This window comes from Magnolia sinica, chromosome 4 (genome assembly GCF_029962835.1).
Source record: "Magnolia sinica isolate HGM2019 chromosome 4, MsV1, whole genome shotgun sequence".
NCBI classification, from domain to species: Eukaryota; Viridiplantae; Streptophyta; class Magnoliopsida; order Magnoliales; family Magnoliaceae; genus Magnolia; species Magnolia sinica.
This window is the reverse complement of record NC_080576.1, coordinates 27,268,483-27,296,096: the sequence shown is the minus strand read 5'-3', so window position 1 is coordinate 27,296,096 and position 27,614 is coordinate 27,268,483. Positions and strand designations below refer to the sequence as shown.

The following is a 27,614-nucleotide window of genomic DNA, read 5'->3' as shown; positions in this document are numbered from 1 at the left end:
TGTGACCATCTCCAGCTTTCACAGAACAAGGCCGTACTATCTCAATCAGCTCTCCATCATTATATCTCCTATCGGGGGTACTTTCTTAGGCTTCAAATGTCCTTATTCTTGATTCTATCCTTCTTAGATGACTTGGATGGATGTTGATCATTCTAATACATTTTTACACTGACAAGAAGCTTCTACTAGCTCTCCAACAGCCAGAAGAGGTAATCCTACCATTTGACTAAGGGGTTAGAACAGGTCAAGCACCCTGACCCTGACATATGCAAATACACATTGGATGTATGACAAATTGCCTAAAACCCTTTGAGACTAGCATGTGATCTCCAATATATTTCAATAGGATCAGTTACAATCTAAAGCAATCCAAAAGAGTGCACCACCTATAGTTGCAAAAATGTTCTACTCAGGGTACTGCTCCCACTGGAAACTTGTAGTTCCTAGATAATTTGGGACACAAGCTCATTTCTACATTTTTTATGCATCTCCTGCTTTCAACCTCTCATGGATATTGAGCACTGACCTTCATTTTTTTTTTTTTTTTTTTTTTTGGGGGGGGGGGGGTTTTTGGATTTTGGGCGTTGATGGTCCTAACATTACGTACCAGCGCTAAAAAGTTGTGCAATAAAATAAAGCTCAATAAAGGTGTTTTCCAACGTGCCTTGTTCCTAATTAACACTGAATGGATGTGATTCCCAAATCCTTTCACAAATTACTTTTTAGCCTTTTCCATAGGGGATTGGAATGAAGAAAAGGTGCAGCCATAGTGTCTAGATGCCTAAAGTACGTCCCTTAAAACTGGCATGTCAAATCTATTATATTGCTATTTTTATTTTTATTTTTTATGGCAATAAACAGAAATTTCATTAAACTGCGAAAAGGATTAAAAAAAAAAGAAGAAAAAAAGAAGAAGAAGAAGAAGAAAAAAAGAAAAAGGAGAAGGAAAAGAAGGAAAGAGGCGAAACTGTTGACGTAGCAGAAGTGCCCTAAGAGCCTAAAAAGCTGAAATCAAAGTCGATCAGATCATGTACATTACTAGCCCATTCTATAACCATCTTTTTCGCCCTATAACCCACAGAAGCCGCGGAGGAAGACCTGTCGTTAAAACATCTATCATTTCTTTCAGTCCAAATGGCCCACCAAATGGTGAGCATAGCCATGTGCCAGACGATGGATTTGGGCTTCCCAAAGTTAAGGCCGTGACAAGAAGCAAGGAGATCGACAGCAGATTCGGGGATACACCAAGAGATCGAGAATTGTTGGTAGAAATCTGTCCAAAGAGGGGAGAAAAACAAGCAGTGGACTAACAGATGATTGATGGATTCAGCCTCTCGCATGCAGCACAAACATATATTAACTATGTTCATGCCTCTCTTAGCCAGATTGTCAACCGTAAGAATTCTGTTGCGACCAACAAGCCATCCGAAACAAATGATTTTAGGAGGAGCTGGGTATTTCCAAATGAAGGGAGTGACCTCATGACGAGCACGCGTAGCAGGGAGAATGGCGGAATACCAGGGATCTCACGGAAAAGAGGCCAGATTTATCCAAATTCCAGCCAATATAATCGGGATTATTACAGAGAGGCATAGTCTTAGAGATGTAGTCGTAGAGATTCGTAAATTCCTCGATTTCTTCTTCCTTCAGGTTCCTGTTGCATATGATATCCCAGACAATTTGTGCCAAATGCATGGAATAACAGCTGTTGACCCATATATCTTTGTCTGGGGAAAGGCGGTAAATCTGAGGAAATTGGCGCTTCAGTGGTTTTTCCCCCAGCCAAAGGTCTTGCCAGAAGCGGATAGAGGAGCCGTTACCCAGAATGTAGCTGCAATTGTCCATCACCGACTTTTTAGTGGACAGGATACCTCTCCATATATACAAAGCCTTGTAATAGGAAGAGTCTTTCGGCCACCATCCGCCAAGGGAAGATCCATATTTCCCTTTAACGATTGAGGTCCATAAGGCCTCTTTTTCAGTCGCAAATCTCCAAGCCCATTTCCCAAGCAGAGCAGCATTCATGAATTTTAGATTTTTTACATTAGCCCCGCCCTCCCTGAATAATTTGCAAACTTCTTCCACTCTAAGAGATGAAATTTACTTTGGTTATCCTTGCCAAACCATAGAAAATCCCTTCGAATATTGTCAATCATCTTCGTAACAGTAGGCAGACACCTGAATAGGGACATGAAATATAGGGGAAGGCTAGAAAGAGCCGATTTAATCAGAGTCAAGCGCCCGCCCAAAGATAGATAACGACATTTCCACATAGCCATATTTTTGTGAAACTTCCTGATTACTCTATCCCACATGGCCTTCGGGGGGGGGGGGAGACCAACGACAAGAGGGAGGCCGACAAAAGATGTCAGAAAGGAGTCAACTTGGCATCCCATCGTCTCAGCAAATGATTGTAGCATCAGAGGGGAGACGTGTTCTGATGAGGCGAGATGAGTTTACCGATAACCTTGGAGAGGCGAGAATAGAGGGTTTTTGCGAGGATTTTGTAAGGGCTCCCGATGAGGCTGATCGGACGAAATTGAGAGAAAGAATTGGCCTCGAACACCTTGGGGATGAGAGAAATGAAAGAGGCACCTATACCTTTCGAAAGTCTGCCTCTGGCATGAAATTCAGTGACAAAAAGCATAACGCCATGGCGAACCGATTCCCAAAAGATTTGATAGAAGCTCATCGGGAATCCATCTGGCCTTGGGGATTTGTCCACACCTAAAGCATCAACAGCAGTTTTAACCTCAGCTTCAGAGAATTGGGACTCTAAAAATTCGGCGTTTGACTTCTCCAAAGTAGTGAAAGATAAATTATCTATGCTCGGCCTTATCCAATTTTCCTTTGTAAGAAGTTGTTGGAAATGAGATATGGCAAGGCGCTCAATCTCCGCTTTATCTTCGATAGTGTCCCCATTATCAGAAATGCTGAGAATAGACTTAGACCTAGCCTGCATGTTAACCATGTTGTGGAAGAACTTTGTATTTTTGTCCCCATCAGCAATCCATCGAAGTCTGGATTTGATCCTCCAAGAAGCTTCATCTTCCAGAGCAATATTGGAAAGTTCCTGAATAATACTAAAATGCCTGCTCAGAGATTCACCCGATAACGGAGCATCCTCAGATTCAGCGTCTATCCGTTGAAGGTTGGACAGAAGAGCTTCGATTTCGGCCTCTCTTTTTAGGAGAGTCTGACGTCGCCATTCCTTGATTTTAAGTTTGAGAAGTTAGAGTTCACAGAGCAGCTTGTGACCTGCGTAACCCTCAACCTTGAAATTCAACCACCAGTCAACAATTTTTTGACGAAGGTCCTCCGAATGAAGCCACGCGGAATTGAACTTGAAAGGCTTCGGGCCCCAATTGTCTTCCTCCACAGATAGAAGAATCGGACAATGATCGGACGTCGTTCTCGGGAGAGCTCTTTGTTGAAGATGCAGGAATGCCTCCATCCATTCAGGCGAGACGAGAAATCTGTCTAGACGCGATTGAATAAGATTAGCTAGGCAATTGGACCAAGTGAATCTGGCTCCCGTTAACGGAAGATCAATAAGTTGTTGGTGTTGGATCCACTCGGAAAAGTGGAGCATAACAGAAGACGGGCGTCTCTTCCTAGAGTGATCTTTAGGAAAACGAGTGATGTTAAAATCCCCGACCACACAAGACGGACCTGTAAAGCATTGTCTGACCCTGCTTAGTTCTTCCCAGAAATCATCCCTGATTGAGTCAGTAATAGGCCCATAAACAACAATTAGAAGGCAAGAAAAAGTGGAAGACTTATCTTGCAGGACGATCGAAACCGACCAAGTGCCGTAGGAAGAGGATAGAATTTCCCATTTGGAAGATTTCCAGGTAAGCAAAATACCTCCCGAAGAGTTATCCACATCTAAAACCACCCGCTTAGCATCTTTCGCCGTCCACAGAGAAGTAAGTAGATAATCTTTGAAGATAGGCACTTTGGTCTCCCAAAGGCAAATCACATCCAGGTTACACCTGTTAATGGAAGCTTTAATCAGGCTCCTCTTTTGTTTGGAGCCAATAACCCTGACGTTCCAAGAAAGGATCTTCATTGACAAACAGAGCTTCCCCGATTGCCCTGTCTCTTAGTTTTGTAGGCGGAGGCTAACATAAACCCCGGGCTAGCTTTCGGACGCTGCAGCTCGCGATTAGAAGAGATTTTTGCTTACTACTTGCCGGCCGATGAGCGCTTGACCAAGGGTCTCCCTCTATTTTCAATACATTGAAAGAGAGCAACATAATCGTCCAATCGATCTCCAAAAGACAAACCGAGAGATCTCTCAACCTTCCCGATAGCGTCTCTGATCCATTTCTTATTATGGATCTTAGCCAAAAGCTCAGCCCTATTCGAGGAGACAACGTGCGCATGAGAAGCTGCTATCATCTGTAAGGGTTCCGCCATTAGAATGTCGGTAGATAGGTCGCGTCCTAAAATAACGTGATCAGGCCCAACTCAGATGCGCCGACCAAAGGGGGAGAGGACACGAAAGGAGAAGGATGGGCTTAATATTCTGAGCAGTTATCTCTATCCGCAAATTCGAGATCAGGATCGAAGGAAAGACTTGGGTTAGAGGAACAAATCGAAGAAAGGAGGAGACTTGGAGTTTTCCAACCGAGCGTTGGAGAATCCGGAAGATTCGCGATGGTGGGGATCGACGTGGATGGTAGCTTGGATGATAGAACAAGAGGACATCGGGTTCGGGTCCGGATCCGGAACTAAATTGGCGCTTGATTTCAAAATATAGGCCCGATAGGCAGACTCCCGTCCACGTGTAGGGCTCAGAGCTGAAGGAAGCGTGGCGCCCGAAGCAAGGGGGGCATGTGGCGGAGCAATAAATGATGCTGACGAAGATTTAGTGCGCGCTGTTTTAACCGGCGGAACAATAAGTGTTTCTGACAAAGATTGAGGGCGATTTGTATTAACCGGCGGTAATACGGGATCCTCTCCCGGATATATGATAGTCTGCTCAATCTCCGAAGCGGAGATGACATCGGCCACAACACGCGTTGCACGATCCACGGATAATGAGGTATACGTGGACGGTCAAGAAGGATTTGCTGTAAGCGAGGGCGGCCGGGTTGACAGGGGGTCACCACGTGTCTCTCGATGAGCTAGGGAGGGGTCTTCTCCGCCGCAAACGTCAGAAGGAATGGCAGGCCTATGCAATGGTGTTCTGCGGGAGTACCGATTTTGTGATCCGTTTGCCTGATTGTGGTGGTTCTTCGTCGGTTCCGGTGCAGGCTCCTCTCTGATGCGCCAGAGGTCACCCCAATGGGGAAGAGGATCATCCTGCCCTTCCCTCACGATCGGAAATTCAAGATCATGATCGGTAACCGTCACTTTGACTGTAGGTGGTGGTGGGTACCCTTCTTCCTCCGAACACGCACCCTGATGACACCAATCTCCTCCCTGATTTTCGTCTTAGCATCCAGCTCGAGATAAGATCCCAAATATGCTGCTACGGATATGAAAAATTCGTCAAATCACAGTTCGAGGGGAATGGCCCCAGATTTGAAACCAAACATTTTCCATGCCAAAAATGGAAAAATCTTCCCATCGCATCACCCTGGCCACCGGACCTCCGGAGTGGAGATGTCCAGCCATTAACAACATCTCAGGGTTAATACCCGGACACATCTTAACCCATAGTTCGTTGTAACCCAGCGGTTTAATCTTATAGTTACCCAGTCGGAAACCCGTAGTCTCCGCAATCCAGTCTTTCACCTGAGAGAGAGAGGCTCCTTCCTTGCAGATGATGATGATCGTCTCCTTGAGGTCATCAGACACCCTTTGAAAATGTTGCATGTTGACCGAGATGAGGACACAGACCTTGGGAGAGGGTGAGGAAGCAGGAATGATAGCAGGAGAAAGCATTGCATCGGAGCGTGGAGAAGAAATATTGTGCAAGAGAGCGTCCTTGAAAGAGGAAGGTCCCGGAATGGAAGAGGAAGGGGAGGGTATGGGAGGTGGGTTAGTGGGTTTGGGACGGTAGACCTTGGTGTTCGTCGGTAGAGGTTTGGGAAGGGGAAGGGAGCTGGGTCCATATCTCGCCCTTTGAACCAATAATGGGCAACCGGCGAATTTAACGCCGTGTAACATACCCACTGATCTAGCCAGCTCAGCTTTAGACGACATGCGAACCAGAGCGAAGCCTCGGTAAGCGCCAGTGTTCCGATCTCTCGGCATCACCACATCCATAACCGCTCCCGCGCGGCCAAATATCCGCTCGATATTGAGAGGGAACCAACCTCTAGGAAACCCTTTAACGAACAGGGTAGGATATGCTGTACGATTCCTAGCCGAAGGAACCTCTGTTCTAGATTTCCGACCGGAGACTATGTTGTCCCTCGTTGTAGGATTTCTTTTCTCAGTAGGGTGAAAATCTCGCTCATCGAACGATTTTCCGCTCGACTTCCCGGAGTTGATGGTGGAACAGTCTCCCCATTTCCTTACACCATCATCATTCAGCGTCGTCGACGTGTTCCTCGTCGTCATCTCATAGCGTCGTTGTCGTCATCTCATAGCGGTGTGCCTAATCTTAGCCAACCCTGCTACAGAATCTTGTGATACATGGGCATTTTGTGGTCCTAATATAGCTTCTTCTTCTTCTTCTTCCTGTTATTCCTACACTTCTAACAAAGGTTTCCTTCATCAACAGGTGCTTGTTAGCATAGCCAAATGTTCATCTGCACTATGATTACCTACGAATGGCCACAGATGAGTAGTAAGGATGCTAAATCTTGAAAGTACTTCCTCAATAAGATTTTAATGAAAACAGTGGGCCAACACCACCACACTTGATAAGGTGGAGCAAACACTAGATTATTCCACAAACACTTGGTAGTAGAAAAACAAATACCATCCTTATGGTAAAAACAGATAACAGCTATGTTACAAATAAAGGCATTGGAAGTTCTTTTTAAAAAATAATAATAATAATAATTAATTAATTAATTAATTTTAAAAAAAATGATAACACAAGGAATTCAAAATACTTCAGCACATTTCAGCCTCTTCTACAAAAATCAAAGAACTGCAGCAAGGCTAAACAACAATCCTTGGGCATCTATCCCCTTAGAATAGGAAAAAATGGTTGGAGACTTGGAGCACCTATTTATCGACGATCAAGTTTGTTTGAAAGGTTGTGGACCATGGAACAATTGACCAAGGTAATTTTTATTATGTCAGCTAGTTAATATCTCAATATGCAGTTGTGTATCATGAATATATATATATATATATATATATATATAAACTAAAGTTTCATCTTTCATAATCAACAGTCCCTTTTTTTAAAAAATATTTTGCTAACAGACTCAAAGATGATCTACATGAATGAGGATCACTATTTAAGAGAACAATAGTCTCTTGTGAATACCAGTCAATGCCTAACAAAGTAAAAGAAAAGAAAAGAAACAGTTAAAATTTCTGCTAGGCTGAATCTTCTAGATCAGAAGACCTTTATAGTTTCCTAAACTGTAACCAGCTACCAAAATAGATGCATTTGCTTTCTAAATACAAGCTGCAAAACTGAGACATTTTAGAACAGACATGAAAAAGTAGTGACAATAATATCCAAGCAACTAGGGGATGGATATATTTGAAAATGTTGGCTCACGAACAAACAATGGAACGAGATAATACCTGGGTTAGTTGCCTGCTTTCATGATTTCCACGCAAAAGAGTAATGTTTGCAGGATATCTGATAGCAAGTGCAAACATCACAGACAAGGAACAGTGTAAATTTTTATTTTTATTTTATTCTTTTATGGGAAAGCATTCTGAAAATACAAATGGTTGAAAAAAAAATACTGAAAATACAAGTAAAAATGAATATGTCTAATAAAAGTAGGTGTTTCAGTATTTCAATTCAACGGAAAGAGGTTGAAGAATATGCTCCATAAGAGATGGGCAAAAATTCCATGCTTTCACAACATAAGTATCTATTAAAGACTAACACCACCCGACCAGCAGATCAAGGCCGTGAGGCTCCAGAAATCACTCAATCAACCAAAATAAAAGACACACATAGAAGAATACCTTGCTTTAAGAAGTAAAAGAATTGTGAAAACTTCCAGACTATTGTACCCACGATCAACAAAATCCCCCTGCCATATGATTTAGGATGGCTCAATATCCAGAAGCTGTATGAATATGACACCAATCGAAATGGGGAACGGATCATAACAATAAAAACTGGCTTTCGCTGTAAGATGTTTACCATAAAAACGTAATTTGTCTCTGGTACATGACCTCCAGTCTGGAAGAGTTTCATTAGATCATGGAACTGGCCATGGATGTCACCACAAACAGTAACTGGACTATTAACAGGCTGCACATTTGACTCTTCAATAAGAATCTCCTTCACCTGAGAAATATAAATAACAGAAGTCAATAGAAGCGAATGACAACCTACTGCGCATTAACAATGGAAGCACTAAAATTAGCTGTCCTACACAACTACAATCCTGTGGTGGTAAATGAACCCAATAACTAATTTTTCCATGTGGGATCAACAGATGTAAGGATTCACAACACTAATGGTAAAGTTGACATGACAACTCAACATTTGCCAGCTTTGATACATCTAAATGGCATAATGCAGCTGAGAGAAATCATTATCATCATCAGATTGCCTCCTAGTTAAATTTACACTGTACATTGGTATAAAAAGCAGACTAAGGTAGAAAACCTCACCTTGATAAATTGTGAAAGTTTCCACCGTCATTTTTGTTTGAAACAAAAAAGATCGCATAAGAAACCATGTTTTGGGGAAAAGTTGTTAGTGTGCATAGACTAACTTATAATAAATGTAGTTCATTGAATTTGGATAGAAGTAACGGCTCTTCAAAGACAATAGTAGATTTTGAGGTTCTTCAAGGCTCCCTATAAGAAACTACACATTCAAGGAATTCTTCAAAAGAACTACAAACGAGCTTGCTTAGACTTCCTCTATTGCATCCATTCACTCAAGGGAGGGGTGAGAAAGAAGGAGAAGCACAGATTTTGCACAACAAACACAATCCAAAGATGTTGACTTTTAGTTTAGGGCTTTCTTGCTCTGCAGGAGTGTTTTCTCCCAAATTGGAATTGCAACAAGTTTATCCCTAGGCTTGTTTGGGATCAATGTTGAGAAATGAAAAGAATGTCTTGGGAGAAGTGGTTAAGGGATAAAATTGATTGGAAGGAGTTCAAGAGATCTCAAATAGATTGAATAGTTTGACACCATTAACACAAAATTTAGGAGAGCCTTCTCGCACGTGGGAAGGTGGCATCATTGTGGAATTTGGAGGTATTCCAACGGCGTTCTGTATGATCATCCCCATTGTAGGAGAGGCAACCAATTGGAAGATTGTGATCACAACTATTGTGTAGAAGTTGAGATGCTTGAATTCTATGGAGCTCTACCAGCTGGAGAACTTCCTCAATTGGTTGGCTTATGTGGAGCAATTTTTCAAGTGGAAGGAGATTCCATACAACAAGAAGGTTAAGCTCATGGCAACCCAATTATGGTGTTATGCGTTTTGTGTTGGATCCAACTTTAGAAGATCCACAAGCATTAGGAAGAAAAGTGATGCGGACATCAGTGGTGCACCATTTAAAGTATACCAGAGGAGGAGGCGTCACCGACAGAGTACCGGAACGGAGGAGTTAAGTGGATGGACATTGGGTCCATCGGACCCATTTTCTAACGCACTACGAGTGCAGGAGCGGCATGACCGCACCCCGATCATAAATCCATGGGTCGGATTTCACACCCTACCACACGGGTGTTTTAGTTTTAGGCTTTTTTGTACTTTTCCTTATTTTAGGGGCTTTATTGCACTTTCTTTACTTTTCGTCTTTTTTGTTATTTTTCTTATTTTCAGGGGCTTTAGTGCACTTTTTCTTTTTCCATAGCTTATATATACGTTGTGAGAAACCCTATTTTGATTATTATTAAATGAATAGAAATTCGTCTTTTTTCTTCATCTTTACTCAAGAGATTAGGGTTTCAAGATTAGCCCTTAGGTGTTGAGGATTCCACCCCAATTTCAGGTTTCATTCTTTCTAGATCTTCAAGGTGGCAAGAAAATGTAAGAATAATCTTCATTCTTTTCTTTTGACGACAAAAGGACTGGTACTTTCTTCATCTCGAACCATTTATTCTTCACCCCTTTCGTTCCTCTCTAGATACCCCCTCTCTAGTTTGAACAGAAAAAAGAGATGTTTAGTTAGTAGAATCAAATCCAAATTTGACCATGTACTGACTTATGCTAGATCTGGGATATCCTCATATCCATAGGTCCTCCCTTTTTACTGTTTACATGATCTTATGCTAAGGGGCATGATCCTAACAGAATAACCTCATCTGTGTTGAGATTTACCTAATCCTTTTGACTGGAAACGGCCTTTGATTGGAAACGGTTAGTTAATTGGTGTATTTATTTGAATATTCTTTAACCTGATTATACATACATCTAGGATTAGGTCATCACATGTCCCTACATAAAAAAGAAAGACAATTGAAAGAATAATGACAATGGAACGAAGAGGAAGTGTGAATTTAGGGAGAAAGCATTCTCTTGCAATTCTCCCATAAAAATCAACATCTTTGATTTGCGTGGTGTGTTCAAAATCCATTCTTCTCCTTTTCTTCTTTCTCATCCATCCTACGTCACAATACCATCCTCCTATTTGCTTGACACTCCGTCTTGATTTTTAAGCAGAAAAATGTCAAAAAAATTTATGGCAATTATAGCTTGATTTAATACGTATGATAAATTCTCCTCAATAAACAAATATAATTTATTGCATTATATAATTTTAAAGATCAAGTTGCTAAGACAAAATGTTGAAAATGGAAATCTAGATTCATCAGCTGCTTGTGTTCATATCACCTAGGAAATGTATCAAAGGAATTATAGAATCCTCGCCCGAGGCTCTACACGTTATAAATCATCTGAAAAGTTAGCTCTTAGTGATCAAAAGTGGGGCCCATGGTTCAGTAAACCACACAATCAATGTAGTTGTGCCCCACACTCCCACTGTTGACGGACCATGCCCCAAAAGTCTTCTCAGTGGGATGATCCTAATTCCTAGCCTTCTAATTTGTGCCCACAAATACAAAATAACAACTATTCACATTCACCTGATAAAATTCCCATGAGTAGTCGCTGGGATATTCCCATCTAAGAGATTTTTGGCATATGATCCATCCATAGTAGGACATAGTGGATCAATCACGGGATTACCTAAACATGGGCCCCACTTGTCAGAACCAAGGTGTCATGTATCGGTTACAATACGGGCGTATCGGCCGATACGTATCGGTAACAGCCGATGCCGTTACGCGACACGGGGCCGTAACGGGCACCCCATCGATATTGTAGCCGTAACGGCTGTTATGGGGTGTAATGGCCGTTACTGCCCAGTAACGGTCACTTCCAAACTCTTCCTAAATCATTCTATTACTATTTCCAACCAATCTTAGCTTGATATTTCAGATAAAAACAACTTATATTAAGGATTTTCTTGATTCGAAGCTCCGTGGGCCATTTCCAGAAATTTCTCAAAAATAGGTATTTCTACTTTTTATTGAATGTTTTACTGTTTTAATCGTAGAATATGGTATTAATCATAGTAGAATGTGTTAATATGTGCATTTTACATATTCTTGATGTCATATTATATATATATATATATATATATATATATATTCTATTTACGCACTATTTTTGGACCCTTTTTTTAAATTCGAAAAATCATTTTTTATTGAATGTTTTGCTGTGATAGAATATGATGTGCTAATCATAGTAGAACATGTTAATGTGCATTTTACAGATTGTTGATGTCATTTTATATTTTTTTAAAATTTTTTTCTATTTACGCATTATTTTCGGCCCTTTTTTTTTAAATTCGAAAAATCATTTTTTTATTAAATGTTTTGTTGTTTTAATGATAAAATATGATGTGTTAATCATAGTAGAACATGTTAATGTGCATTTTACAGATTGTTGATGTCATTTTATATTTTTTTAAATTTTTTTCTATTTACACACTATTTTCGGCTCTCTTTTTTTTTTTTAATTCGAAAAATCATTTTTTATTGAATGTTTTGTTGTTTTAATGGTAAAATATGATGTGCTAATCATAATAGAATATGTTAATGTACATTTTACAGATTGTTGTTGTCATTTTATATATTTTTAATTTTTTTCTATTTTCGGATTAGTAACTTTATGTTTTTATTTTTTTATATTGGACAGGTTTTAGAGCTTCTTAGGATTTAGAACATAAAATCATCTTTATTGATTAGATTCTGAAACTGTATATAAATTTAGAATAGTAAGTGCCGAGTAGACTGGACTCACAATCTCACATAGACATAGGTCATACACTCATACTCATATCTAATCTATATCTAATTATCTAGTATCTACCTAAACCTAAAGAAATGTCTGGGTCTGGCCAATAAGTGAGGATATTGGATGGCAACATTGTTAGAGGGTTGGTGGTACTAGGCACCAAATGAAGTGCAACTATTGTGATAGACTAGTTACTGGTGGAATTACCCGTCTTAAACAACATTTAGCACATCGAAAGGGTCAAGTTGCGGGATATACTGGAGTACCGAAAGAGATAATGATTTTAATGCAAGCTAGTCTGGATGAGTTGAAGGGTAAACGTGCTATTGTACAAAAGAAGAAAGATTAGATTTTTGATACAGCTCGACAGGAGGTGTTTTGTCCTGAATATATGGGCGTTTGTGATGAAGATATTATTGATTCTGACGAAGATTCAGATTGGGAATTAACTATAGCTAGGAGAGAGAGCTTGTGTCTAGCTCGTGAAGAAGAAGAACGTCGCCGCATGTTTGGCACGCATGGATCAATACGTGATACCGGGAGGGTAGGTTTGGTGGATTATGACGTGTGTTTGGGAGCCGACGACAGACATCTTCACGTGATGCCCCCTATAAGTTTGGATGAAGAAGTAAATAAGCCTAGGAGACCCTCTATTGATCCAATCCTGTTTAGGAAAGAATCAACTAAACAAAAGAAGATAAAATAAATGTGAAATAGAACTTCCATTGAGAAGCTAGGTAGAGCAGCAGCAAAGTTATTTATACATGCCAACATACCTCCTAACGCAGTCAATTCTCCACATTGGCAGGTCATAATTGATGCAACAGCAGAAGCAAGTGAAGAAATAAAAGCTCCCACGGCTAAGAAGATTAGGAGGAAATGGACAGATGCAGAGTATACGGATATGAAAGCATACGTGGCTACCTTTAAACCTGCATGGCAAGCCAGAGGATGCACGATCATATGTGATGGTTGAACTGGCCCAACTAGATGCAGCATGATCAACTTCATAGTGTACTGCCACTTAGGAACTATATACCACAAGTCAATTGATGCCTCAGAGGTAAAAAAAGATTCTAATTATATTACTGGACTAATGGATACAGTTGTGAAAGAGATTAGAGAGGAGAATGTAGTGCAGATTGTGACAAATAATGAAGCATCATATAAGCTTGCAGGACATAAGTTGATGAATAAGAGACATCTTTTTTGGTCACCATGTGCTGCCCATTGTATTGATTTTATATTAGAAGATATTGGGAAGAAGAATGTTAAGGAAATAGTCGAAAGGGCAAGAGAAGTGACGACGTTTTTTTACAACCATAATCAAGTAGTCACAATAATGAGAAAGTTCACGAAAGGACAAGAGTTGTTGAGGCCTGCAGCGACTAGATTCACAACAAACTTTATAGCATTAGAGAGTTTATTCCAGCATAGGAGAGAGTTGAGTAAGATATTCGCTTCTCGAGAATGGCTCAACACAAAACATGGGCAGAAGACATCAAGGACACCGGATGAAGTTACGAACACCATACGAGACAACAAATATTGAAAGAGGGTCAAGTCGATCCTAAAGGTGATGGAGTCATTAATGAGGGAACTCTGTCATGCTAAAATCGACGAAGCACCTACCATGGGCTTCCTATACGATGCCATGGATAAGGCAAAGTTGGCAATTCAACGTGATTGTATAAGCTGGGAGTCTTATTGGAGGATGATCGACAGGAGATGAATAAAACAACTCCATCACGATCTTTATGCAGCAAGTTACTACCTAAATCCTAGGTACAGATATGCCCAATCATTTGTTGCGAATGTATCGCACCCTTGAGATACAGATACGTATCGGTTATCGCATGGGATATATCGTTTGTATCGCATAGTTTATCGCACTTTTTGGGAAACATGGGGAAACATTGGGAAAATGGTTGAATTTTTAATGGAACTTTGGGGATTGTTAAAAAAGCCCTTAATACATACTTGTAAATCATAATATCTCAAAAAAATATGCACATAATAAGTTTCCTTTGTATAGGGTCCTAAGTTATGCGATGTTTAACTGAACTAATGCAACTATATTTAAATTGGATGCATGATATTTATAAATATATCGTAGTCATGTATTAAAACACAACCAATTTATTGAAAAGACAAAGAATAACTTAAGAAGTAAATTTTGAGAAATATACTTATGATTGATGGGGACATGAAGTGACATCACCAAGTTCTGAAGGGCCCACCATGATGTATGTGTTGTATCCACACCGTCCATCCATTTGAAGATATCATTTTAGGCCATGAGAAAAAGAATGAGTCAGATCCAAAGCTCGAGTGGACCCCACCACAGAAAACAGTGGAGAGAGTGACACCCACCATTAAAAATTTCTAGGGGCCACAAAAGTCTTTGATCAAGCTGAAAGTTGTTTTTTCCCTTTTTTCATGTGTCTTAACTTATAAATAGGTTGGATCTCAGATAAACATCACAGTGGACCCATGATCAGGGTTTCAATGGTGGGCGTCCCTCTCTCCACTGTTTTCTATGGTGGGATCCACTCCAAATTTGGATCTGACCCATTCTTTATCTCATGCCGTAAAATGATTTGGCCAAAGGGATGGACGGTGTAGATGCAATACATACATCATGGTGGGCCCCACAGAACTCGGTGACGTTACTTTAGTAGCCGGTCTGGCTACGTGTCCTAAGAATCTAAGGACGCGGATTTCCTGCGCAAGCCATTTGCAGGAAGTTCCAGCGCTGAAAACTTAAGCGGGGCCCAACGTGATGTTTGTGAGTAATCCACTCCGTTCATCCATTTTTTGAGATCATTTTAGAACAAAGAGCCAAAAATGAACAGGATCCAATTTTCAAATGGGCTGAAAATGTAAGGATTGAACATCCACCGTAGAAATATTTGTGTGCCCATAAAAGTTTTGAATCAGGTTAATATTTGGGATTTCAGTGCTCTGTGGGCCCCACCATAATGTATTTGTTTCATCTATTCCGTTCATCCATTTTTACGGATCATTTTGTGCTTGATACAAAAATTATAGGGATATGATCTCATGTGGACCACACCACAGAAAACAATAATGATTGGATATCTACCATTAAAATCCTCCTAAGGCCCACTGCATCGTTTATTTGACATCCAATCTGTGATTGGGTCATAAAGACCCGGATGAAGGGAAAAATAAATATCTAGTTGGATGACAAACAAACATCACCGTGGGCCTTAAAAGGTTTCAACAACAGGAGTTCAAATACCACTATTTCTGTGGTATGGTCCACTTGAGTTGTGGATATGGTTCAATTTTTGAACACCTAAAATGATCAATAAAAACGGATGGGCGGCATGGATAAACCACATGCAATCACGGTGGCCCAACAGAGTTTACTCGATACAGTGAAATGACTGAAACGGATTGGCTACTCCACCACCCTGGCATCGGTGCTGTGGGCCCACCATGATGTATGTGTTTCATCCATTCGTCCATATATTTTTATATATCATTTTAGGATATTAAAAAAATAGATATATTCCAATATCAATTGGACCACATTACAGTGTGAAATGAACGTTGACCATTAAAAACTTTTGGGGTCCATAAAAGTATTAGATCTATGATATTTCTTTTTTCCCTTCATCTGGGTCTTTATGACCTAATCAACAGATTTGATGTCAAATAAACAGTACAGTGGGCCTTAGGAACATTTAAATGATGGATATCCAATCACTATTGTTTTCCTTTGGTGTGGTCCACCTGAGATTTACATCTCTCTAGTTTTTTTGATAAAGCGATAAAATAATCTTTAAAAATTTATGAACGGAATGGATGAAATACATACATTATTGTGGGGCCCACAGAGCACCGACCATCATCCGCGGGCTGGTGTCAGGGGAGTATCCAATCTATTTCCGTAATTGACGGCCCCAATGCCACGTGACCAACTTACGTGGGTCCCACTAAGATGTATTTTTTACATCCACACCGTCTATACATTTGAAGAGATCATTTTATGGCATGAGCCAAAAAATGGGTCAGATCCAGAGCTCGAGTGGACCCCACCATAGAAAATAGTCGAAAGAGTGACGCCTTTAAGGTAGGCCCTTAAAATTCTTAAATTTAGATATGAACCCCTTAAATTAGAAAGGAAACTGGATGGACGGTGTGGATAGACTACATACATTAAAGGTTGGCTCAACTGAGTTTACTGAGTACGATAAGAGCGTACTCCGTAACCCACCGCACGATCGAAACCCCTTTTCACCCCATTTCCGCGCCCTTCTTCGTTTTCCCTCTCCTTCACGCACACAGAGATTCCGACGATCACGGCGGCGACGATTCTCGTTTCGGAGGAAGGGGTTCCTCAATCTGGCCCGATTTCTCGCCGGAATCTCCGAGAAATCTCCACAGATATATCGTAATGGACCACCTCCGATCACCAATCTTCGCTGGTACTCTCCGATTTCTCTCTCTTTTTTTTTAAATCTAATTCAATTTTTTTTATTCTCCACCTATGCGCATGGCGATCTCTAAGGCAAAGTTGGCAATTCAACGTGATTGTATAAGCTGGGAGTCTTATTGGAGGATGATCGACAGGAGATGAATAAAACAACTCCATCACGATCTTTATGCAGCAAGTTACTACCTAAATCCTAGGTACAGATATGCCCAATCATTTGTTGCGAATGATGAAGTTCGTGTCGAGCTAAAGAATGTGATAAAGAGATTAGACCCTGACTTAGATATGCAAATAAAAGCGTTGAATGAATTAAATACACTTGGAAACCGCCTGGGTAACTTTGGAGATGCTCTTGCATAGCATGCAGTATCTAGGTTGCAACCGGCCTAATGGTGGATTAATTTCGGGGAGAGTACGAAGGCTCTCCAAAAAATTGCAGTAAAAGTTTTGAGCCAGACAACATCTTCCTCTAGCTGCGAAAGGAATTGGAGTTGTTTTGCGCTTATTTATTTAAAGAATAGGAATAGATTACAGACTAGGAATTAGATAGACTTGTCTTCATGTACTACAATATAAAACTAAGAATGCGATAACATCATGCATTACAGCCACCGATGACGCAGACTATTGTCCAATAAACATGGATAATATTTATGATGAGGAAGACCCGCCTCTACCTTGGTTGGAAACAAGGGAAAAGCAAATTGAAGAGGATAGTGAAGAATTGGAAATTAATGACACAGAAATACGCAGAACGCAACAAGAGAGTTGCGCAGATGTGTTGGACCTAGTAAGAGGGGCAGCGTTTATGCCAAGTACGGCTCAAGATCAACAAAAGAGTACGGGCAGTGGTAGCGTGACCGTGTCGGATGATGGTGATGATGACCTCCCGCCCTTGGTGCTGGCACCTCTGGTGTTGTTTAGCATCTTATACAGCCGTCTACAGATCACAATGCCGATGAACATCGACGAGGTAGTACACGAGGTCAGACTTATGAGTGTACTGAGTCACGATACAGCCAACAAGAGGGTATGTCTGGTGGTGCACCGGGTCCGGGAAGTCCGGAACATCAGCAGGCTCATGGTCCTGGTGATTATCATGGATATTCTTATGGTCAATTGGATTATAATTATGGTGGTTATACTGAGCCTGTTCCATCACATTCATGTTGTAGTCCTCCCGATCAATATCCATATGATTATATATATCCAAATCCAAATCCAAGTTACTCATTACAGCAGACGCACTCTCAATCTCAAGATTCTCAACAGCCCGAGTACGGGCATCAATATGGCCATTCAACGGGCACTGGTGGATATATCCATACTCGGGGTCGGAATCGTTGCCTAGTCAGGATCAATCATCATCTGGTTTCGTTGATCTAGTATTTCCTTCTGGCACTGAATATTATAGATATGCAGTACCTCCACCTATTGGACAGCATCAGCATGATGACGATGACGATGATGTGGAAGTCGAGCAACCACAAAAAAGCAAATTTTTATTTTGGTGGTGACTTGTGATTGTAAGTATATATTTGTATTAAGGTAAGTATTTACAGCAGACAGCTCACAGCAATATTATTGCAAGAAGCCAAGCACACACTTGACACTGCCAAACTTGTATTTAAAATAGCTCCCCTGACAACCAATCAAGTAATCCTCAATCAAGTTACAGGGGAGTATATCAGACACTACTATTTTATTTTATTTTAATATTCTTGACTTGAGGATGACAAGTCACAGGACAGGAATCACAGTCACAGACTCACAGCCACAGGTATGTTAAATAAATTATGAAAAATAATTGCAAACACCTACACATGTAAGATATTTTCATATTACATTCATTCTAATATATCTATCATTGATAGTAGATAGTTAGAAAATTAAATATATGAGTTTTGCAGTCAAATCCAGGTTATCTGGTTCATAAATTCATCAAACAGTCCGATACAACTTCTCACCAAAGAGTGGACCATTACACCACTATAAACATGTTCCGATTAATAAATGAATGCATATTTGGAATACTTAGAATATTCCGGATTTAATCCATATTTTTTTCGCAAAAAAAAAAAAAAAAAGTTGCACCGTTACGGGCCGTTACACCCCCGTATCCGTATCAGTATCGGAGGGCACTATTACGCCAACTGATACTGTTACAGGATACCTTGGTCAGAACAAAAAATCCTAGTGTACCTTGTGACGTGCTATCCAAGGTTCCAATAATTCCTTGATATATAATGATACACCACAATATGATTACGTTTCAATATTTTGAACAATGAATAAACCAATCTACATACTTATGTGGCTGAAACACTGTTACATGCATGGCCCATACAAATTAGCGCATCACGGTATCATGTACCTATGTTACACTAGATACCCAGCCAAGTCTCATTTAAATTCAAATGTTATCTTGTTATATAGATTACTCTGTCACCATCTTGGTGATCAAATTAGAATCTTACATTCAGTTGCTTACATTTATGAGGATTAGTAGCCTCATTTGAATTCAAATTTTCTTTCCTAAATAGTAGGAAATGATCTATAAAATATGTAGTTCTGATTGGCAATAGATGGCACTGGCGCCCACTATTAAGGAGCTCAAAGCTGAGATCGATGACTTAAAGGCCTTTCTAGCAAAACTAGATGAAAAGTTGGATGGAATTGCCCTCTCGATGAAATCATCCATGAACAGTGGAGCCAAGAGTTGACGGCCTTAAAAATAATGAAGGCAGCCATTCTGGGCATCAAAATTCCAAAGATTTCAATGATGGTGCACGTCCCACGAGATCAATAGTTATCCAAGGACGAACAGTCCCTGTTGAGTTTCTGAAATTCAATGGCCGAGATCCAGTTGGTTGGGTTCATGTGGGCAAGCAATTTCAACACTACAACAACATTTCTGATGACGAAACAGTGCAACTCGCTTCCATTCATCCCATTGCGGATGCAAATGAATGGCATTGGTGGGTTAAACAAACCATGAGTGAATTATCGTGGAGTTAATTCACTTGAGCCATTTGTCTCTGATTTGGTTCATTGGACTATGACGATCTGGGCAACACACTCTCTATAATATGGCAAACAAATTCGGTCTCCAACTACATGCACAGATCGAAAGGCTTTCGAACCAAGTGAGACAGTTACCTGGATCTTATTTGATCAGTTGCTTCATCTTAGGATTACAAGATGAGATCCAGGTAGGAGTCTGAACATTCATTGAAACAATTTAGCGCATGCCTACTAGTTAGCGCTATTGGAGGAAGACAAATTTGCAGCGCAACACCATGTCTTCAAAGCCACACCTTTCAAGCCAACAACAATAAAACTGGACATGTATCATAATGCCCCAAGTCGAATCAAGCCAGTACCTAAGGGGCTAACACTTGTGAAAATAGCGGAATGGCAAAAGAAGGGCTTATGTTACGATTGCGATGAATAGTTCCCAAGGAAACGAATAGCCACAAGTGTCTTTTTACACCATAGCCAAATCGATAGGACCAAGCACTATGCGTATTCGAGACTATCTTAAAAAGCTTGTTTGCATACTTCTAGACTCGAGAAGCACTCAGAACTTAATCAATCCAGGATTGCTTCAAATGGTCGAGTGCTGCATTAAACCCATCATGCAACTTGAAGTGATGGTGGCCGATAGAGGAAAATGCACCAACAAGGGTGTCTGCTCCAAATCCACTGCAACTTGGTAACTGGCAGTGCCACATTGACTTCCATGTGCTTCTTACATGCAGTTTCGATATGATCCTCGGAGTCCAATGGCTCTCCACTTTGGGCGAAATCAACTAGTACTTCTCAAGACTACATGTGCTTTACAACAAACGCCAAGGAATATATCAACCCCAACCTAAGATCATTGATCAATGTGCATTAACAAAGATGGTGGATAAAGGTGCACATGGCTTATTTGTGCAGCTTTGCCATCTTGAGCAAAACGGCCCAACCAATCCAATTTCTCCCGATGTCCTATGCTAGCTGCAAGAATATAATTCGGTGTTCAATGCCCCTACCCAGCTCCCACCTACTTGATTGCACAACCACCGCATTGAAGCACTTCCAGGGAATGCACCTACCAGTGTGCACCAAGGTATTCCACAATGTTGTCAAATGCGGTCACATATTCGCATATTATGAAAGAAATCGCAAAGATTACAATCTCTCTCTCTCTCTCTCTCTCTCTCTCTCTCTCTCTCTCTCTCTCTACGAGACTACACTAAGTTGTAACTTGTAACTTGTAAGTTGTTTCAAGCTATCAAGTTATCCATTTATTAATAAAATTTCTATGTTTGAAGTTTTTAGTAAGTTATTCTCTCTTAATGTAGTTTATTGATTGTTTTGTTAAAATTTATGTAAATATAATATAAGTAATTAAATATATATTTTAATGAAACACTCAAACTACAATGAAATAAGTAAAATAAGTTATCCAATCACTTAGGCAAGTTTTTCCTAATTTTTAGATTTTTTTCTGATTTTTTTCAATTTCTTCGATTTTTTTTTTTCAAAAAAAAAAAAAAGGTGATCGCATATTCGATTATGCGATTGGATGTGAACAACATATGTTGATCGCATGCAATCGCATATGCGATTTGACAACATTGGTATTCCATAATGGTAAAGGTGGCCATAATAGCCACCATCGTTACATTTACGATATAGGTTGTAATGGCAGTTACAATCTCTTTTTTATTGAAAAGAAAAACCCGAAAAACTTGTATCTGTCCCGTAATGGACTTTCACGACATTTACAGGGGGTATAATGAGCCGTTACAGGGGTCATACAATGGTTACATGTCATTTTTTTCATAACAATTGTTACGACCGTTATGACCCCGTAACGTGTAACGGTTGCCACCGTTACCTTTACATAATGGCCGTTACAACACACTATGATTGTGCGCCCATATCGCCACGCATACTATCAGAATAACAAGATTAAAAGGCTCGTGTGTGAAATCTTGAACATGGGAATTATACGATATAACATTAGTTCCTACTCATCACCCGTACTCTTGGTGCATAAAAAGGACAGCACATGGCGTATGTGCATCAGTTACAAAGCTCCAAACGCCACACTAAAGGATAAGTATCCAATTCGCATTGTTGACGAGTTGATGGATGAATTGTACATATCCTACTTTTTCACCAAGCTCAATCTTCACTTAGGTTATCAAAAAATTAGGATCCGAGACAAGGACATTTCAAAAATAGCATTTTGAACCCACGAAGGATATCACAAGTTTATGGTAATGCCTTTTGGAGTTATGAATGCCCCTTCAACATTCCAAAGCCTCATGAATGATATCTTTCATGCTCATCTACGGTGGTTTATCCTTGTTTTCTTTGATGACATCCTAATTTATAGCCTCAACTAAGCCTCACACCTTAAGCATGCAGCCATCGTCTTTAGCATATTGAAGCACCATAAACTCTTTGTCAAACACTCCAAATGCAAGTGCAATAGCAGAAGCATTAAATACCTCAACCATATTATTTTGCATGAAGGAGTTAGTGCCAATCCCCACAAAATATTTTGCATGGTAGATTGGCCCAAAACTAACACTCCTAAAGGGCTCTGCGGATTATTGGGATTGACAGGCTATTATCGCAAATTTATAGCCCCTTGAATGCCCCCTTTTGGACTTATGAATGCCCCTTCAACATTCCAAAGTCTCACAAATGATATCTTTCATGCTCATCTATGGCGGTTTATCTTCATTTTCTTTGATGACATCCTAATTTTCAGCGTCGATTGGGCCTCACACCTTAAGCATGCAGCCTCCATCTTGCACCGTCTTTAGCACATTGAAGCACCATAAACTCTTTGTCAAACGCTCCAAATGTGAGTGTGCTAGCATAAAAATTGAATAGCTCAGCCACATTATTTCACATGGAGTCGGTATTGATCCCCACAAAATATCACGCATGTTAGATTACGTTTCAATATTTTGAACAATGAATAAACCAATCTACATACTTATGTGGCTGAAACACTGTTACATGCATGGCCCATACAAATTAGCGCATCACGGTATCATGTACCTATGTTACACTAGATACCCAGCCAAGTCTCATTTAAATTCAAATGTTATCTTGTTATATAGATTACTCTGTCACCATCTTGGTGATCAAATTAGAATCTTACATTCAGTTGCTTACATTTATGAGGATTAGTAGCCTCATTTGAATTCAAATTTTCTTTCCTAAATAGTAGGAAATGATCTGACTACGACCTTTGATCGTAACATTTGGTATAAGAGATGGCACTGGCGCCCACTATTAAGGAGCTCAAAGCTGAGATCGATGACTTAAAGGCCTTTCTAGCAAAACTAGATGAAAAGTTGGATGGAATTGCCCTCTCGATGAAATCATCCATGAACAGTGGAGCCAAGAGTTGACGGCCTTAAAAATAATGAAGGCAGCCATTCTGGGCATCAAAATTCCAAAGATTTCAATGATGGTGCACGTCCCACGAGATCAATAGTTATCCAAGGACGAACAGTCCCTGTTGAGTTTCTGAAATTCAATGGCCGAGATCCAGTTGGTTGGGTTCATGTGGGCAAGCAATTTCAACACTACAACAACATTTCTGATGACGAAACAGTGCAACTCGCTTCCATTCATCCCATTGCGGATGCAAATGAATGGCATTGGTGGGTTAAACAAACCATGAGTGAATTATCGTGGAGTTAATTCACTTGAGCCATTTGTCTCTGATTTGGTTCATTGGACTATGACGATCTGGGCAACACACTCTCTATAATATGGCAAACAAATTCGGTCTCCAACTACATGCACAGATCGAAAGGCTTTCGAACCAAGTGAGACAGTTACCTGGATCTTATTTGATCAGTTGCTTCATCTTAGGATTACAAGATGAGATCCAGGTAGGAGTCTGAACATTCATTGAAACAATTTAGCGCATGCCTACTAGTTAGCGCTATTGGAGGAAGACAAATTTGCAGCGCAACACCATGTCTTCAAAGCCACACCTTTCAAGCCAACAACAATAAAACTGGACATGTATCATAATGCCCCAAGTCGAATCAAGCCAGTACCTAAGGGGCTAACACTTGTGAAAATAGCGGAATGGCAAAAGAAGGGCTTATGTTACGATTGCGATGAATAGTTCCCAAGGAAACGAATAGCCACAAGTGTCTTTTTACACCATAGCCAAATCGATAGGACCAAGCACTATGCGTATTCGAGACTATCTTAAAAAGCTTGTTTGCATACTTCTAGACTCGAGAAGCACTCAGAACTTAATCAATCCAGGATTGCTTCAAATGGTCGAGTGCTGCATTAAACCCATCATGCAACTTGAAGTGATGGTGGCCGATAGAGGAAAATGCACCAACAAGGGTGTCTGCTCCAAATCCACTGCAACTTGGTAACTGGCAGTGCCACATTGACTTCCATGTGCTTCTTACATGCAGTTTCGATATGATCCTCGGAGTCCAATGGCTCTCCACTTTGGGCGAAATCAACTAGTACTTCTCAAGACTACATGTGCTTTACAACAAACGCCAAGGAATATATCAACCCCAACCTAAGATCATTGATCAATGTGCATTAACAAAGATGGTGGATAAAGGTGCACATGGCTTATTTGTGCAGCTTTGCCATCTTGAGCAAAACGGCCCAACCAATCCAATTTCTCCCGATGTCCTATGCTAGCTGCAAGAATATAATTCGGTGTTCAATGCCCCTACCCAGCTCCCACCTACTTGATTGCACAACCACCGCATTGAAGCACTTCCAGGGAATGCACCTACCAGTGTGCACCAAGGTATTCCACAATGTTGTCAAATGCGGTCACATATTCGCATATTATGAAAGAAATCGCAAAGATTACAATCTCTCTCTCTCTCTCTCTCTCTCTCTCTCTCTCTCTCTCTCTCTCTCTACGAGACTACACTAAGTTGTAACTTGTAACTTGTAAGTTGTTTCAAGCTATCAAGTTATCCATTTATTAATAAAATTTCTATGTTTGAAGTTTTTAGTAAGTTATTCTCTCTTAATGTAGTTTATTGATTGTTTTGTTAAAATTTATGTAAATATAATATAAGTAATTAAATATATATTTTAATGAAACACTCAAACTACAATGAAATAAGTAAAATAAGTTATCCAATCACTTAGGCAAGTTTTTCCTAATTTTTAGATTTTTTTCTGATTTTTTTCAATTTCTTCGATTTTTTTTTTTCAAAAAAAAAAAAAAGGTGATCGCATATTCGATTATGCGATTGGATGTGAACAACATATGTTGATCGCATGCAATCGCATATGCGATTTGACAACATTGGTATTCCATAATGGTAAAGGTGGCCATAATAGCCACCATCGTTACATTTACGATATAGGTTGTAATGGCAGTTACAATCTCTTTTTTATTGAAAAGAAAAACCCGAAAAACTTGTATCTGTCCCGTAATGGACTTTCACGACATTTACAGGGGGTATAATGAGCCGTTACAGGGGTCATACAATGGTTACATGTCATTTTTTTCATAACAATTGTTACGACCGTTATGACCCCGTAACGTGTAACGGTTGCCACCGTTACCTTTACATAATGGCCGTTACAACACACTATGATTGTGCGCCCATATCGCCACGCATACTATCAGAATAACAAGATTAAAAGGCTCGTGTGTGAAATCTTGAACATGGGAATTATACGATATAACATTAGTTCCTACTCATCACCCGTACTCTTGGTGCATAAAAAGGACAGCACATGGCGTATGTGCATCAGTTACAAAGCTCCAAACGCCACACTAAAGGATAAGTATCCAATTCGCATTGTTGACGAGTTGATGGATGAATTGTACATATCCTACTTTTTCACCAAGCTCAATCTTCACTTAGGTTATCAAAAAATTAGGATCCGAGACAAGGACATTTCAAAAATAGCATTTTGAACCCACGAAGGATATCACAAGTTTATGGTAATGCCTTTTGGAGTTATGAATGCCCCTTCAACATTCCAAAGTCTCACAAATGATATCTTTCATGCTCATCTACGGTGGTTTATCCTTGTTTTCTTTGATGACATCCTAATTTATAGCCTCAACTAAGCCTCACACCTTAAGCATGCAGCCATCGTCTTTAGCATATTGAAGCACCATAAACTCTTTGTCAAACACTCCAAATGCAAGTGCAATAGCAGAAGCATTAAATACCTCAACCATATTATTTTGCATGAAGGAGTTAGTGCCAATCCCCACAAAATATTTTGCATGGTAGATTGGCCCAAAACTAACACTCCTAAAGGGCTCTGCGGATTATTGGGATTGACAGGCTATTATCGCAAATTTATAGCCCCTTGAATGCCCCCTTTTGGACTTATGAATGCCCCTTCAACATTCCAAAGTCTCACAAATGATATCTTTCATGCTCATCTATGGCGGTTTATCTTCATTTTCTTTGATGACATCCTAATTTTCAGCGTCGATTGGGCCTCACACCTTAAGCATGCAGCCTCCATCTTGCACCGTCTTTAGCACATTGAAGCACCATAAACTCTTTGTCAAACGCTCCAAATGTGAGTGTGCTAGCATAAAAATTGAATAGCTCAGCCACATTATTTCACATGGAGTCGGTATTGATCCCCACAAAATATCACGCATGTTAGATTAGCCTAAACCTAACACTCTCAAAGGAATTCGCGGATTCTTTGGATTGACAGGTTATTATCACAAATTTATCCATTAATAGGGGCAGTTAAAAGCTACCTTAACAGCACTGTTAAAGAAAGATGCATTTCAGTGATTGGCTGACACCGTTAAATCTTTCCACACCTTGAAACAAGCCACGACACAAGCTCCAATCCTAGCCTTGCCAGATTTTTTCAAAACATTCACCACTGAATGTGACAAATTGGGATTCAGAATAGGAGTGGTACTCATGCAAGACTAGCAACCCATCACCTTTCTGAGCAAAGTGCTAATTGGTCAAAGCTTGGGGTACTCTACATATGAAAAGGAGCTACTAGCGTCATGCAACTAATAAATGGCGACATTATCTTCTTGGGCACCATTTTATTATCCGCACCGATCAAGTTAGCCCCAAACATCTACTTAGTCAAAAGATCATGACTACAATGCAGCAAAATTGGCTCATGAAGTTAATGGGGTATGACTATGAGATCATCTACAGAAGGGCGGTTGATAATGTTGCAATCAATGCACTTCCAGGCATCACGAAATTTATGAATTATCAACTATCTCTCGGATCTTGTGGCATGGTTTGGAAGAAATAAAAACAACTTATCTATCCAACCCTGGAGTTAATGGCACCATTCAACGGCTCACATCCAATATTGAACTGCTTATGCCCTACACATTGACCGACAGCATATTGAGGCATAAAGGGCGGATTGTAATCCCAGCCAATTCTATTCTCCAAGAGAAAATCCTATATGAGTTTCATGACACAGCACAAACGGGTGTTACACCAAAACCTTTAAACGTGTAGCAAGCAACTTTTATTGAAAGGGCATGCAACCAACAACCAAAAACTATATGAGGGTTTGTGACTTCTATCAATGTAGAAAATCCAAACATCACAGCCCATCAGGTCTATTGCAACCATGGCCTATTCCAGATTGAGTATGTATAAAAGTTGCAATGGATTTCACTGATGGATTGCAATCCCAAGACCGTGATGTGATCTTTATGGTCACGGATAGACTATCGGACTATGCACATTTCATTCCTTTAACCTACCCATATACGACCATGATAGTTGGGC

The 27,614-nt window shown here is 40.1% G+C and overlaps 1 protein-coding gene across 2 annotated transcripts in view; it reads right to left on the bottom strand.

The window, feature by feature from the left end:
* LOC131242873 (phytochrome-associated serine/threonine-protein phosphatase) overlaps positions 1 to 27,614 on the bottom strand; it is a 34,033-nt gene that overhangs the window by 4,672 nt on the left and 1,747 nt on the right. For both annotated transcript variants that reach the window (XM_058241812.1, XM_058241813.1), the window contains exons 2-4: positions 8,243 to 8,389; positions 8,062 to 8,129; positions 7,666 to 7,723 (exon numbers count right to left, since the gene is read on the bottom strand). In XM_058241812.1, coding sequence (XP_058097795.1) covers positions 7,666 to 7,723; positions 8,062 to 8,129; positions 8,243 to 8,389 — 273 coding nt within the window. The remainder of the gene's footprint in view (positions 1 to 7,665; positions 7,724 to 8,061; positions 8,130 to 8,242; positions 8,390 to 27,614) is intronic.